General features: G+C 45.3%; 1 protein-coding gene across 4 annotated transcripts in view; it reads left to right on the top strand.

Annotated features, from left to right (window-relative positions):
* The window catches only part of KIAA1328 (KIAA1328 ortholog), a 402,667-nt gene extending 394,556 nt beyond the window's left edge, over positions 1-8,111 (top strand). For all 4 annotated transcript variants that reach the window (XM_074022571.1, XM_074022560.1, XM_045378041.2 and 1 more), the window contains one exon: positions 5,419-8,111. In XM_074022571.1, the coding sequence (XP_073878672.1) occupies positions 5,419-5,461 (43 nt within the window). In that variant the 3' untranslated portion in view covers positions 5,462-8,111. The remainder of the gene's footprint in view (positions 1-5,418) is intronic.
* Positions 8,112-12,427: the final 4,316 nt, after the last annotated feature.

Below are 12,427 nucleotides of genomic sequence, written 5' to 3'. Positions count from 1 at the left end.
GTTGCCACCATCACCACAATCAATTTTAGAAAATCAATTTTCATCACCCCAAAGAGAAACCCATACCCTTTAGCAGTCACCCTCCATACTGCCAGCCTTAGGCAACCATTGACTTGCTGTCTCTATACATTTGCATATCTGGACACATCATATTAATGAAATCATATTCTATGTGGTCTTCTGTGACCGGCTTCTTTCACAGCATAATGTTTTTAAGGTTCATCCATGCTGTCACATATACATGGTTCCTTTTGATTGCCAAATTAATATGGTATCATATGAATATATGACATTTTTGTTTATCCATTCGTCAGTTGATGGACATTTGGGTTGTTCCCCATTTTGTTGTTCTTGTTGTTGTTGTTGTTATGAAGAATGCTGCTATGAAGATCCATGCAAAACTTTATTTTTGTTTTTGTTTTTGTTTTTTTGAGACAGAGTTTCGCTCTTGTTGCCCAGGCTGGAGTGCAATGGCGCAATCTCAGCTCACCGCAACCTCCACACCTCCACCTCCCAGGTTCAAGCAATTCTCCTGCCTCAGCCTCCCCAGTAGCTGGGATTACAGGCATGCACCACCACATCCAGCTAATTTTGTATTTTTAGTAGAGACGGGGTTTCTCCATGTTGGTCAGGCTGGTCTCGAGCTCCCGACTGCAGATGATCCGCCCACCTCGGCCTCTCATAGTGCTGGGATTACAGGCGTGAGCCACCACGCCTGGGCCCATTCGAAACTTTTTTGTATGGACACTCCCTTAAACCAAAGCCTAATCCAGAGCAAAGCCCTGACTTTCTTCAATTCTGTGAAGGCTGAGAGAGATGAGGAAGTTATAGATGAAAAGCTTGCAGCTAGCAGAGGTTTAAGGAAAGAGACCATCTCCATAATATAAAAGTATAATGTGAAACAGCAAGTGCTGATGTAGAAGCTATGGCAAGTTATTTATCCAGAAGATCTACTTAGGATCATTGATGAATGTAGCTCCACTAAACAATGGATTTTCAATGTAAATGAAACAACCTTCTGTTGGAAGAAGATGCCATTGAGGACTTCCATAACTAGAGAGGAGAAGTCAGTGCCTGGCTTCAAAGCGTCAAAGGACAGACTGACTCTCTTGTTAGGGGCTAAGGTAGTTAGTGACTTTAAGTTAAAGCCAGTGCTCATTTACCATTCTGAAAATCCGAGGGCTATTCAGAATGATGCTAAATCTACTCTGCCCGTGCTCTATAAAAGGAACAACAAAGCTTGTATAGCAGCACATTGTTTACAGCATGGTTTACTGAATATTTTAAGCATACTGTTGAGGCCTACTGCTCAGATTAAAAGATTTCTTTCAAAATATGACTGTTGTTACAATGTACTTGGTCACCCAAGAGCTTTGATGAAGACTTACAAGATGAATGTTGTTTTCATGCCTCCTAACACAGCATCCATTCTGCAGCCCATGGATCAAGGAGTAATTTCAACTTTCCACATCTTATTGTTTGAGAAATACATTTTTGAGGCTATTGCTACCATAGATAATGATTTATCTGATGGATTTCTGCCAAGTAAATTGAAAACCTTCTGGAAAGGATTCACCATCCTAGATGCCATTAAGAACATCTGTGATTCATGGGAGGAGGTCAAAATAGCAAGATTAACAGGAGTTTGGAAGAAGTTTATTCTAATCCTCATGGATGACTTTGAGGGATTCAAGACTTTAATGAAGAAGGTCACTGCAGATGTGGTGGAAATAGCAAGAGAACTAGAATTAGAAGTGAAGCTAAAGATATGACTGAATTGCTGCAATCTCATGATAAAACTTGAACGGATGAGGAGCTGGTTCTTCTGGATGAGCAAAGAAAGTGGTTTCTTGAGATGGAATCTACTTCTGGTGAAGATGCTATGAACATAATTGAAATGACAACAAAGGACTTAGAATATTATATAAATTTAATAAAGCAGCGTCAGGGTTTGAGGGAATTGATTCCAATTTTGAAAGATGTTCTACAGTGGGTAAAATGCTATCCAATAGCATCACATGCTGCAGATAAATTTTCATGAGAGGAAGGGTCAATTATGTGCCAAACTTCATTGTTGTCTTATTTTAAGAAATTGCTACAGCCACACTGATCAGCAACCCACGCTGATCAGTCAGTAGCCATCAACATCAAGGCAAGACCCTCCATGAGCCAAAAAAGATTACAACCCCCAGCCAGCATGGTGGCTCATGCCTGTAATCCCAGCACTTTGAGAGGCCAAGGCGGGTGGATCACCTGAGGTCAGGAGTTCAAGACCAGCCTGGCCAACATGGCGAAACCCCGTCTCTACTAAAAAATACAAAAATCAGCTGGGTGCGGTGGCAGGCACCTGTAATCCCAGCTACTCAGGAGGCTGAGGCAGGAGAATCTCTTGAACCCGGGAGGCGGAAGTTGCAGTGAGCTGAGATTGCACCATTGCACTCCAGCCTGGGAGACAGAGCAAGATTCCATCTCAGAAAAAAAAAAAGATTACAACCCACTGAAGGCTCAGATGATCCTTAGCAATAAAGTATTTTAAGTTAATATGTGTTGATTGTTTTTAGTCACAATTCAGTTGCACACTACAGTGGACTACAGTTGCGTGAACATAACTTTTATATGCACTGGGAAACAAAAAATGTGTGTGACTCCCTTTGTTGTGATACATGCTTTATAGTGGCAATCTGGAACTAGCCCCACAATATCTCTGAGGTATGCCTGTATGTCTTTGTGGGGTAATGACCTGGAACTGATAGAGTTAGGAAAGAAGGATGAACACCCAGACCCTGTGGGAGAAGGAGAGGAATCCAGAAATTTGAGCATATAGAGTGGAGACTGGTGGGTGCCAGGCAGGCATCGAAAACTCCTGAAGCACTTAACTGTGCGCCAGATCCTCAGCTGGGCCCTGTGCAACATCTTATTCAGTCCTTATGAGACGAAGCCTTTTTTCATAGTTTTCAAAATCATCCCATTATATGGGTTATTCTTGTAAGCTACATCATATCCTTTATGTAATGAGGCCAGGTATACATCTATGCACACCTAAAACTTGAGGGTGATTTTTTGCACCAATAATGAATATGAAGCAAAACTTGCCAAGGTCACCAACTAGAAATAGAATTCAAACTCAGAAACTGGGGTGGGAGGGTCATTTTTTACTTCTTCCCCTCTCTTTCCTATTTCTAGTCAATGTTCAAGAAGTATCAAGTCCGTCCAAGCGCGGTGGCTTACACTTGTAATCCCAGACTTTTGGGAGGCTGAGGCGGCCAGATCATGAGGTCAGGAGATCGAGACCATCCTGGCTAACACGGTGAAACCCCATCTCTGTATTTTGTATTTGTAAAAATGCAAAAACCTGGGTATGGTGGCACGTGCCTGTAGTCCTGTCTACTCAGGAGGCTGAGGCAGGAGAATCACTTGAACCCAGGAGGCAGAGGTTGCAGTGAGCCAAGATCGTGCCACTGCACTCCAGCCTGGGTGACAGAGCAAGACTCCATCTCAAAAAAAAAAAAAAAAAAAAAAAGTATCAAGTTCACTTCCTATTTTTAAACTTATCCACTTCTCTCTTATCTTTGCTGATGCTTCTCTAGTACAACAGTTTCTTTATTGGTCTTCCTGCCGGATGGCCTGGATTCATCCTAGAACATTTGACTCTCTCTGCCTCACTCATCTTTAAATGGGGATCACAACAGAACCTACCTCATAAAGTTATTGTGAAGGTTAAATGAGCTAACGCAGGTAGAGTGTTCAGCATAGGATATAATTAGCACTCAGTAAGGGTAACCTATTATTCTCCATAAAGCTACCCATATCATGTCACACCCTGGCCTAAAGTATTAGTTAGTTTCCCACTGCCCTCTGTGTTTGTACTTCTGCACAAGGCTGTTGGTGATATGGCCCACTGCAGCCTTTAGACCTCCAGCCCCTTCTTTTCCTACTCTATTCCTCTTGACTTCCATGCTTCAGCCACCCTGAGCTTCCGGTAGTTCCTAAAGGCACTGTAATACCCTTTTCCTGACCTTAGGAGCTTTCTCAGCCCTCTGTACATGTTTTATCACAATTCTTACTGTGCTGGAATGGCCTGTTTATTTTTGTGATTTCTCCTTCAGTGTGTAGGCCCCAGGATGGCCAGAAAAAGATCAGTCTTACTCATCACTAATTCCTCAGATTTCAGCATGGCTCCTGGCACGTTATAGGCTCCCAAACATTATTTATCGAATAGGGGGATGGGTAGGCACATAGGAGGGAGGAAGAAAATATAACAATTCTGTGACCCCAAAGTCCGGTACCCTTTGGACTACTCCTGCCTGCCTTCTTGCAGCTCTCTAAAGAAAGTGAAAAGTAGGGGCCATACTCAGAGGACTGGAGAGGGTGGGGCTGGGAGATACCTCCATTGCTCCCTCTTCAGTCCCATCTCCACATTCACTAGCATTTTCTTTCTTACAAATCTAAGATTTGTAACTTCGCTGCTTAAAAATCCACAAGTCCCCCACTGCTTACAGGAAACGAGTGTACCCCTTAGAGTGGCACACCGGAACTCTCAGCCTCTTGCCCTCCCTTCTCCCCTCTGCAGCTCACAGCCCTTGGCCGTCTCCCAAGGACACACTGCTGTTTCCCGCCTATGTGACTTTTCCAGGTCCCTCTCTCTCGGGTGAATCTTTCCAGACCTAGCTCAGTTATCATCACTTCCATGGAAGTTTCCTAATCTCTCCGGCATCAGTATATACTCTTGGCTCCCATAGAACTCTGTAGAGCCTTTGTTATAGCCCACCTCAATCTGTCCCATATTGCTGTGTGCACTGTTTGTCTGCCCTGTTAGAATGTAAAGTGTTCAAAGAGAACATATATTCACTTTGGAGAACCCGACCTTACCATTTGTGAGCTGTGTAGATTTCAGCAAGTTGCCTATATTCTCTAAGCCTTGTGTATAATAATGCGTAAAAATATTTGTTAAGATGAGAAGTGACCATTTCTACCTTACAGGTTTGGTGCCTGGAATGCTGATGTAGACCTGGAAACTAGCCCAGATGGAAACAAGAATGATGAGGCCACAGTGTCCATGAAAGTAGGGCAAGGCAGGGTGTCCAATGGAGCCAGAGGGAGTACCAAGAGGGAGGTCCTTGGAACACGGAGGAACCAGAAGGCCCAGGAGTAGGAAGCAGTGTTGGTGTTTGTAAGGAAGTAGAAGAGGTGGTTGGCCAGAGGACAGGCCCTGTTCGAGATCTAACCAGGACATCAGAGCTGGCCTCTTCCTCCCTTCTTCCTTGCAGGCCACAGCCAAGCAGCCTTAACTGACACCTCCTTGGCACCAGCACACAAACAATGGCCCATGGCCTGACTTCTGCCAGGATGCCCTAGGCCCGTGCCCTTCACCTGTCCTGCACCTATAAGATTGGTGTTTGCCCTCTTTGATTCTTCCAGGTGCTGCCCCACCCTGTTCTTCTCCCCATTCTTTAAGTGCTGAGATTGGCCAGTCCCGTGCTGAGATGAGGGAGCCGGAGGAAGGGAGACTGACTCTCCTCACTGCTGTCCATTGGGATGGGATGAACTTCACAGCTCCAGTTTCCTGTGTTCTCCTCTCAGCTGCAGGTGATTTAAGCTTGTTGGATTTATATAACATTGGGAAATGGTAAACTGTGTAAATTTGCTATGTTTTCCAGGGACCGTTATTTATGGAAGGGCATTTTTAACTCAAGTGCTAGAAGTGTTAAATCATTATAATAAATTCATGCTATTCAGACTTTCTTACATTGTAATAAATTTTTTCTAAGCATGAATGAGAAGATCCATGGTTCTTCTAATATACCATTATGTATTTCTTCTCAAAATGACACAGCTTACTACAAGTTGGAGAATAATAGAATGAGATTTACTGTGTTGGAGGGGAAAAAAAAGCAGTTGAGCAGCGATGAGTCTGAGAAAGGACTTGGGAGCAGTGATCACAAGCAGAACTTCTCCCTGCCTCTCTGCTTGCTTCTTAGCCAGGTGAAAAGAACAGGCATTGAGTGGTTGCATCCTCTCAGTCTCCCACCTGAGCTTAGGGACAGCCTTTGTGCACAGAAATGGGGCATCCTAGTGGCCCTCTGCGCTGTCCTGTCCAGGGGCAGGTGTGGGAGTGGGGCTCTGTTGGAAAGAGAAGCTGTCTTTCCACATGGTGTCAAAGCCCTGCCAGGAACATCAGTCTGGGCAGAGAGCTGCGCTGCATATAGCACCCTCTCCTCACCTCAGTCTTCACCTGAGAGCTCACCTGGATCCAAAGATTCATAGCTTCCACCAGATTCTCAAAGGGATCTGTGATCCAAAAAAAAATTCAGGAATCACTGGTCTTAGGTGAATTCTGAAGCATTTTCTGACTGTCCACTATGTGCTAGCCAAAGTTCAGCAACATAGCTCCAGACTTCCAGCAGAGGACAGGGCAGTGAGGCAGAAGGTCAAGTTGAGCTGCAATTAAGAGTTCCCTGAGGTCAGTGCAGTCACAGAGCCCTGAACAGTAACCTCTGGGTCAGGGTCTTCCATCAGAATTTTCCCAAGCAGAGGAGCACTGTGTTCAAAGCCATGGAGAAAAGAACCCCAAGGTAGTAAGCTCATGGACAGCCTTGAATGCTAGGCTTGGTGTTTAAACTTGGAGGAGCAGCAAGGCTCATGCTTGCATAGGCCCATGAGACCTGCATAGACTGCAATCCTTGGCAACAGTTTACTTAGTGTTCTGTCAGAGGCTTAGGTTTAAGTTCTTTCCCTGTAGCTGTGTGACATTGCACAAGTCCCATCACCACTCAGTGCCTCTGTCTACAAAACATAGATAGAACATGTATGCATGCTTGCCTTGCCTGGCACAGTATCTATGGGGATCTGATGAAAGGATGCTCATGCACCTGCTGAGTAAACAACTGCAAACCTCTTTATACATATCAGGTGGCTATAATTTATCTGGAGACTGGCAAGGAGCAGTGGGCCCCTCTGAAGCATGGAGAGTGGGGGATTCCGTGATAGCCAGGCAGAGCTGGGAAGCTGGGCCTGTCAGCTCCCAACCATTGCTGCCTCCTGCACTTGTCACCACCTCAGGCAGTGCCTCCAGCAGGGCACCCCACTGCCACACTTGCCCCAGTTTGAGAATGTCATTTACCTCTGTTTCTCCCATCAGCCTAGAACCTCATCCCCCATACAAGGTCCTGGCTTCTTAAGACACCTCTGCCTCAATGGCCCTGGCTCTCCAGATCTCAGCCTTGAGGAGTGTCAGCATCAGGCAGAGCTGAGAGCCGTTCCAGAGTTGGGACCTCAGTTGTGGTCCACATGGCCATCTGCCTCCATGAGGGGTGCCTATGGGTAACTTCTGCCCTTCTTTCTTATACTCCCCACCAGCCTCCATCCTCCACCTCTAGTTATTTCTAAATCTGTCCCTTTCTTCAGAACTAAACAACTAGTGATATTATTTTCTTGTTTGGCCAGTCAGGCTGCTTCTGGGGATGGGGTGGGAAGGGCATCCCCAATTGTTTCTGAGCCATGGCTAGTGTTTTTTACTGGGCTGGAGGAGAAACCATGGTGGCCTGATCATGCTGCTGGGACTGCTGAGGTTGCAAGCTTCCTATGTCTGTGTTTGGGGGTTTCTCCTTTCATGTGCAACCCAGCACATTGTCTAAGGAAGGAAGCGGGTGGGGACTGGTCTCTGCAATGCCTGGTCCACATGACTGACCACTCTCCCCAGGCTGACCCAGCTAATGTTCACACCAGCCATTTTTTTTTCATACATTTTATTTTGAAGTCAGACTTACAGAGAAGTTTTAGAAATAATACAAAGAATTATTTTATATCCTTTACTCATATTCCCCAAGTGTTAACATTTAACTTGTTTGCTTTATCATACACTCTCTCACACACATATACATACTGTATTATTACTTTTTTCTGGAAACATTTGAGAGTAAATTGCCGACCTAATACCCTTATTTCCCCAAAAAGTTCAGCATATATTTCCTAAACAAGGACAGCCTCTTTTATAACCACAGTACAGGTATCAAAATTAAGAAATTAATGCTGACACAGTACCTGATCTTATTTAAATGTTGCCAGTTGTTGAACTAATATCCTTTGTAACCAAAAACAAAAAAAAAAAGAAATTCTGGCCCAGGATCACAAGTTGCATTTAGTTGTCTTGTCTCTTTAAATGAGCACAAGCCATTTACCTCATAGAACATTTTGGGTTGGCTTGTTTCCTTATGATTAGATTCCAGTTATGCATTCTCAGCAAGAATAAATGATACAGTCTCCTTTTGAGCACATCTGACTAGGAGGCCCATGATAGCATTTGTTACATGTTACATTCCAGATGACACTAACTTTGATCACCTGGTTAAGGTAGTATCTGCCAGGTTTCTCCTTATATAATAAAAGTACTAACTTTCCCTTTGTAATGTGTAAGTATCTTGTGGGGGTATACTTTGAGGCTATGTAAATATTGTTTCTCATACCTTTTTTTACCCACTTGTTTTTATCACCCATTGATGTTTCAGCACATTGCATTTAAATCCTTAGTCTTCTACTTTGCCCCTGCCTACTCTCTTTGACCACCAGTCCACTGCTAGGAGAGAGACTGGAAACAGACCATTTACTTCTGATCCTCGGGGCCATTAGCTAGGGCAATAACTACATACAGAACAACACACAACAGCATGGGAACAAGAGCCCAGTGAAGTGGTTCCCACTCAGGGCACTAGAAAGTCAGAAAACAGGTGCTCAGTTTCCAATAGACCCCCTGGAGCAGGTGGACCCCAGACTAGGACTTAAGGACAGGAAGAATTTGGATGACCAGAAATCTGGAATGGCATGAGAATCTGTGTCCATATGCCATATTTGAGGGCCCCAGTGAGACTCTGCCCCGAATGCCTGTCATCCCAGGAGCTCCCATAGTACTGGGAAGACCTGAACCACCAGGCTTTCTTTTGATCCCTGTTCAGAGTTGGGACAACATGGGGCAGAGAGGCCCTGCAAAGAGTGGGCCAGGCCTAGGGTGCTTCAGAAGAGGCCTGTAGAAGGCATCCCCGCCTCCACTCCCCACCTCTTCTCATTCATTCAGCAAACACTGGTGCATACCCCATGCCAGGTATTGAAGTCAATGCTGAAGACACACAATACTCTCAAAGGGGATGCTTTGAGCCCAGAGATTCTTAAGGTCACTCAGCACTGAGGGCAAGGCAGGAGCTATCTTCTGCCCAGAATCAAGAGCAGAATACAGTGGAGGATAAAACCCTGTGCCAAGCTCCCTCATTCTAGGCTGACTCTCATGCCCAGAGCAAGGATGAGGGCACTCACGGTCACACATCTCCTCTGACCTCTCTTCGCCAGTGCCCTTTCTCAGCACTTGGCAGAGAGCTTCAGGCACACTGAAGTGGGGCCAAATCCCTGAGACCCAGGCTGCCTGCTCACTTTGCAGAGGAGGGATCTGAGGCCAGAGAGGTCTGAGCCTTTCCAAGACAGGCCTGACTCCACTTTTCTGCCCTGTGGATAGGCTGTGTGTCTCTGTTTGAGGCTTGGAAACACAATCAGCAAAGAGGCTTTTGAGGCAAGAGCCATTATGCACATGCCTTGAATAGGTAGCTTCTTCCAATGTAATATGAAGATTACGTACACAGCGTCTGCCATAAGGGAGACCTGGGTTCAAATCCCAGTTCTGGGGTTCATGTGACTTTCATACAGTATATAAACTCGTCTGTAAAATAGGGCCCAGGATTGCTGGGAAGGTTAACTGGAATGGTGTCCCTGAAGTAGCCAGGACAGTGTCTAGATGATAAGTAGATTGTTTTGAAACAAGGCCTTGTGTCTTCCCCCAGCATATTCCCAGCCTACCTAAGACATCTTGCAGTTCTTCAGAAGGTCTGGGGTCCTTTGTTCCTCCATGACCCCTCCCATGGAGTCCATGTAACACCCACGCACTCTACAAAACCTGACCCAGGTGTCTCCACTCTCCCAGACAGGGCCACTTGCCTTCCCTCCTCCGGGCTGTCCTGGGCCCCCAACACAGTTCCCACATGCTAGTGTGCAGTTGTCTTTTGCTTGTCAGGGAAACTCATGGGGAAATTAGCGCAGCTGATTTTGAATCCTGGCTCCATTACTTTCTTATAGTGTGGTTTGGGGCAAGTTACCTACCTTATCCAAGCCTGTTTGTTCATCTGTAAGGTAGTGTGATAGCACCTTGCAGAATTACAGGATTAGAGATAATACCCATAACATACCTCACACTGGGCCTGGAAGGTGCCCAGTGTGTGCTGTCTTTATCTCTTCACCTCTAATCCTTAGTGCAGTGCTGTGCTCGGTAGGTACACTACAAATATTGGTTCAGCAGGTTAGGGAACAAATTACTCCCCATGCCAAAGTAGTTTTCATTTTAAAAGCAGAACTAATGAGGCCTAGGTCTAACCCAAAGAAAAAGGCCTAACAATGGGATCTGAGACCTGTGTAGGACTGGAGTGCAGTGAGAAGCCTGGGGCACGTGTGTGGGATCTCCTTAGCAGAAGCCCACGTCCTGCCCATGCAGGGCAAAAATGACCCACAGTTGTCCTGCTCCTGAAGCCCCTCCTTGGTTTCCATGAAGAAAGCAGGAAATGGAAGGGAAACAAGGTTGACAGCCCCTGGGTCCACTGGATTTCCTGCCATCCCAATGCCCATGGCTCCCTGAGCTGGGCCCCAGGAATAGGTAAGGACAGAGTGGCAACGGCAACAATGAATCATGTTGGAGAGCCTGAAGACAAGAGGCGTCTCTGTGCCTCAATCAGTGAAGTATGGGGCCTTCACAAATGGCTGAATGTTCCCCTTTATTTTAAAAAGCTTAATTTTTAAACATTTTTTATTTATTTATTTTTAATTTTTTTTAATTTATTTTTGAGATGGAGTCTCACTCTGTCTCCAGGCTGGAGTGCAGTGGCACAATCTCTGCTCACTGCAACCTCCATCTCCCAGGTTCAAGCGATTCTCCTGCCTCAGTCTCTCCAGTAGCTGGGATGGGAGGCTGGCATTTTTCTGGCATGTGCCACCACGCCCGGCTAATTTTTTGTACTTTAGTAGAGATGGGTTTCACCGTGTTAGCCAGGATGGTCTCGATCTCCTGACCTTGTGATCCTCCCACCTCGGCCTCCCGAAGTGCTGGGATTATAGGCGTGAGCCACCATACCCTGCCAATAAGCTTAATTTTGTTATAAGCAAATTCTTAAGATTAGTGCAAACCCAGTTGAGCACCCCCAAGCAAGTTCTTAAGATCAGTGCAAACCCAGTTGAGCCCAGTTTGCACTGATCTTAAGAATTTGCTTATCATTTTCTCCGAAGTTAAGTGTACTGGGGGAAATGACTGACACAGCTCAAAAGGCTTTTGAACTTCAGGTAGCTCCATAAAATGTTAATAAATATTATATTTATTTCAATTTAATTTTCTCTCCTTGTTAATAATAAAAGCTCCCGTCTGTCCCTATAACCAGTAAGTGCTACCAGGGAGGGGGACTTACACACCCATTAGCAACATGTTTACTAACTTGTTACTCACCTTTAAGGACTCCAGCTCTATCAAGGAGAGAAGGGAAGAAAAGCATTGGTACCTAGATCAATATAGATGCTGCCATTTCTTAAAGGTGAAATTGGGGTTGTTGAGAAAAAAAGTCAGAATAAAGAAGGTAGTAGGAGACAGGAGAGAAGGGCCGGAGGGGAGTGACTGTGCAGAGTTTACAACTGAGGGAGATGTGATGTAGAGATCAAGGGCACAGCCATGCAGATAGACCTGGACTTGAACGCTGATTCTAGGTAATTTAGGTGAGGGACTTAACCTCTCTGAGCCTCAGTTTTTGCATCTGTAAATTAGGGTAATAATATCTGCATCATAGAATTATTGTGAGAATTCGATGAGATTATAACTAAGCAGTTCTTAACGTAGTGGCTAGTACAGAGCAGCACCCCATAAAAGACAGCTACCCCCGTGCCTCAATGAATGATGCCCAAATGGTAAGAGGTGACTGGACGGCCCTGATGTCTCTGTTCAGCCAGTGGGTCCCAAGCATCCCAAGGCCTGGGCTTACCTCTTGGGAGTCACATGGGGCAGCTACAGGAGCCTGGGCACATCACTGCCTGGCTCTGGGTCTCCTCAGTGGAAATGAGGATGACAGCTGAGTTCCTTCCACCTGTACACTCCATGCCCACACTTAAAGAGCAGGGTGAAAAAGAACTGGCAACACTGGCTGCTGCTAGGGAGAGAAATGGATGACTGGATTCAGGGGTGGGAAGAACTTCATTGTTTCCTTTTTCCTGTGTTTTGAATTTTGAAATATATGAATATTTTTTTCAAAAAAAAATAGATAAAAATTTTTAAAATGCAAAGACCAAATTAGTATGCAGCCTGAGGCCATGTGAGCCCAGAGGAGGAAGGATGCAGACAGCAGCAGCCACAGTTGCATTG

This window comes from Macaca fascicularis, chromosome 18 (genome assembly GCF_037993035.2).
Source record: "Macaca fascicularis isolate 582-1 chromosome 18, T2T-MFA8v1.1".
Classification (NCBI taxonomy): Eukaryota; Metazoa; Chordata; class Mammalia; order Primates; family Cercopithecidae; genus Macaca; species Macaca fascicularis.
The sequence above is the reverse complement of the archived record's forward strand: the minus strand, read 5'-3'. Positions and strand labels throughout refer to the sequence as shown.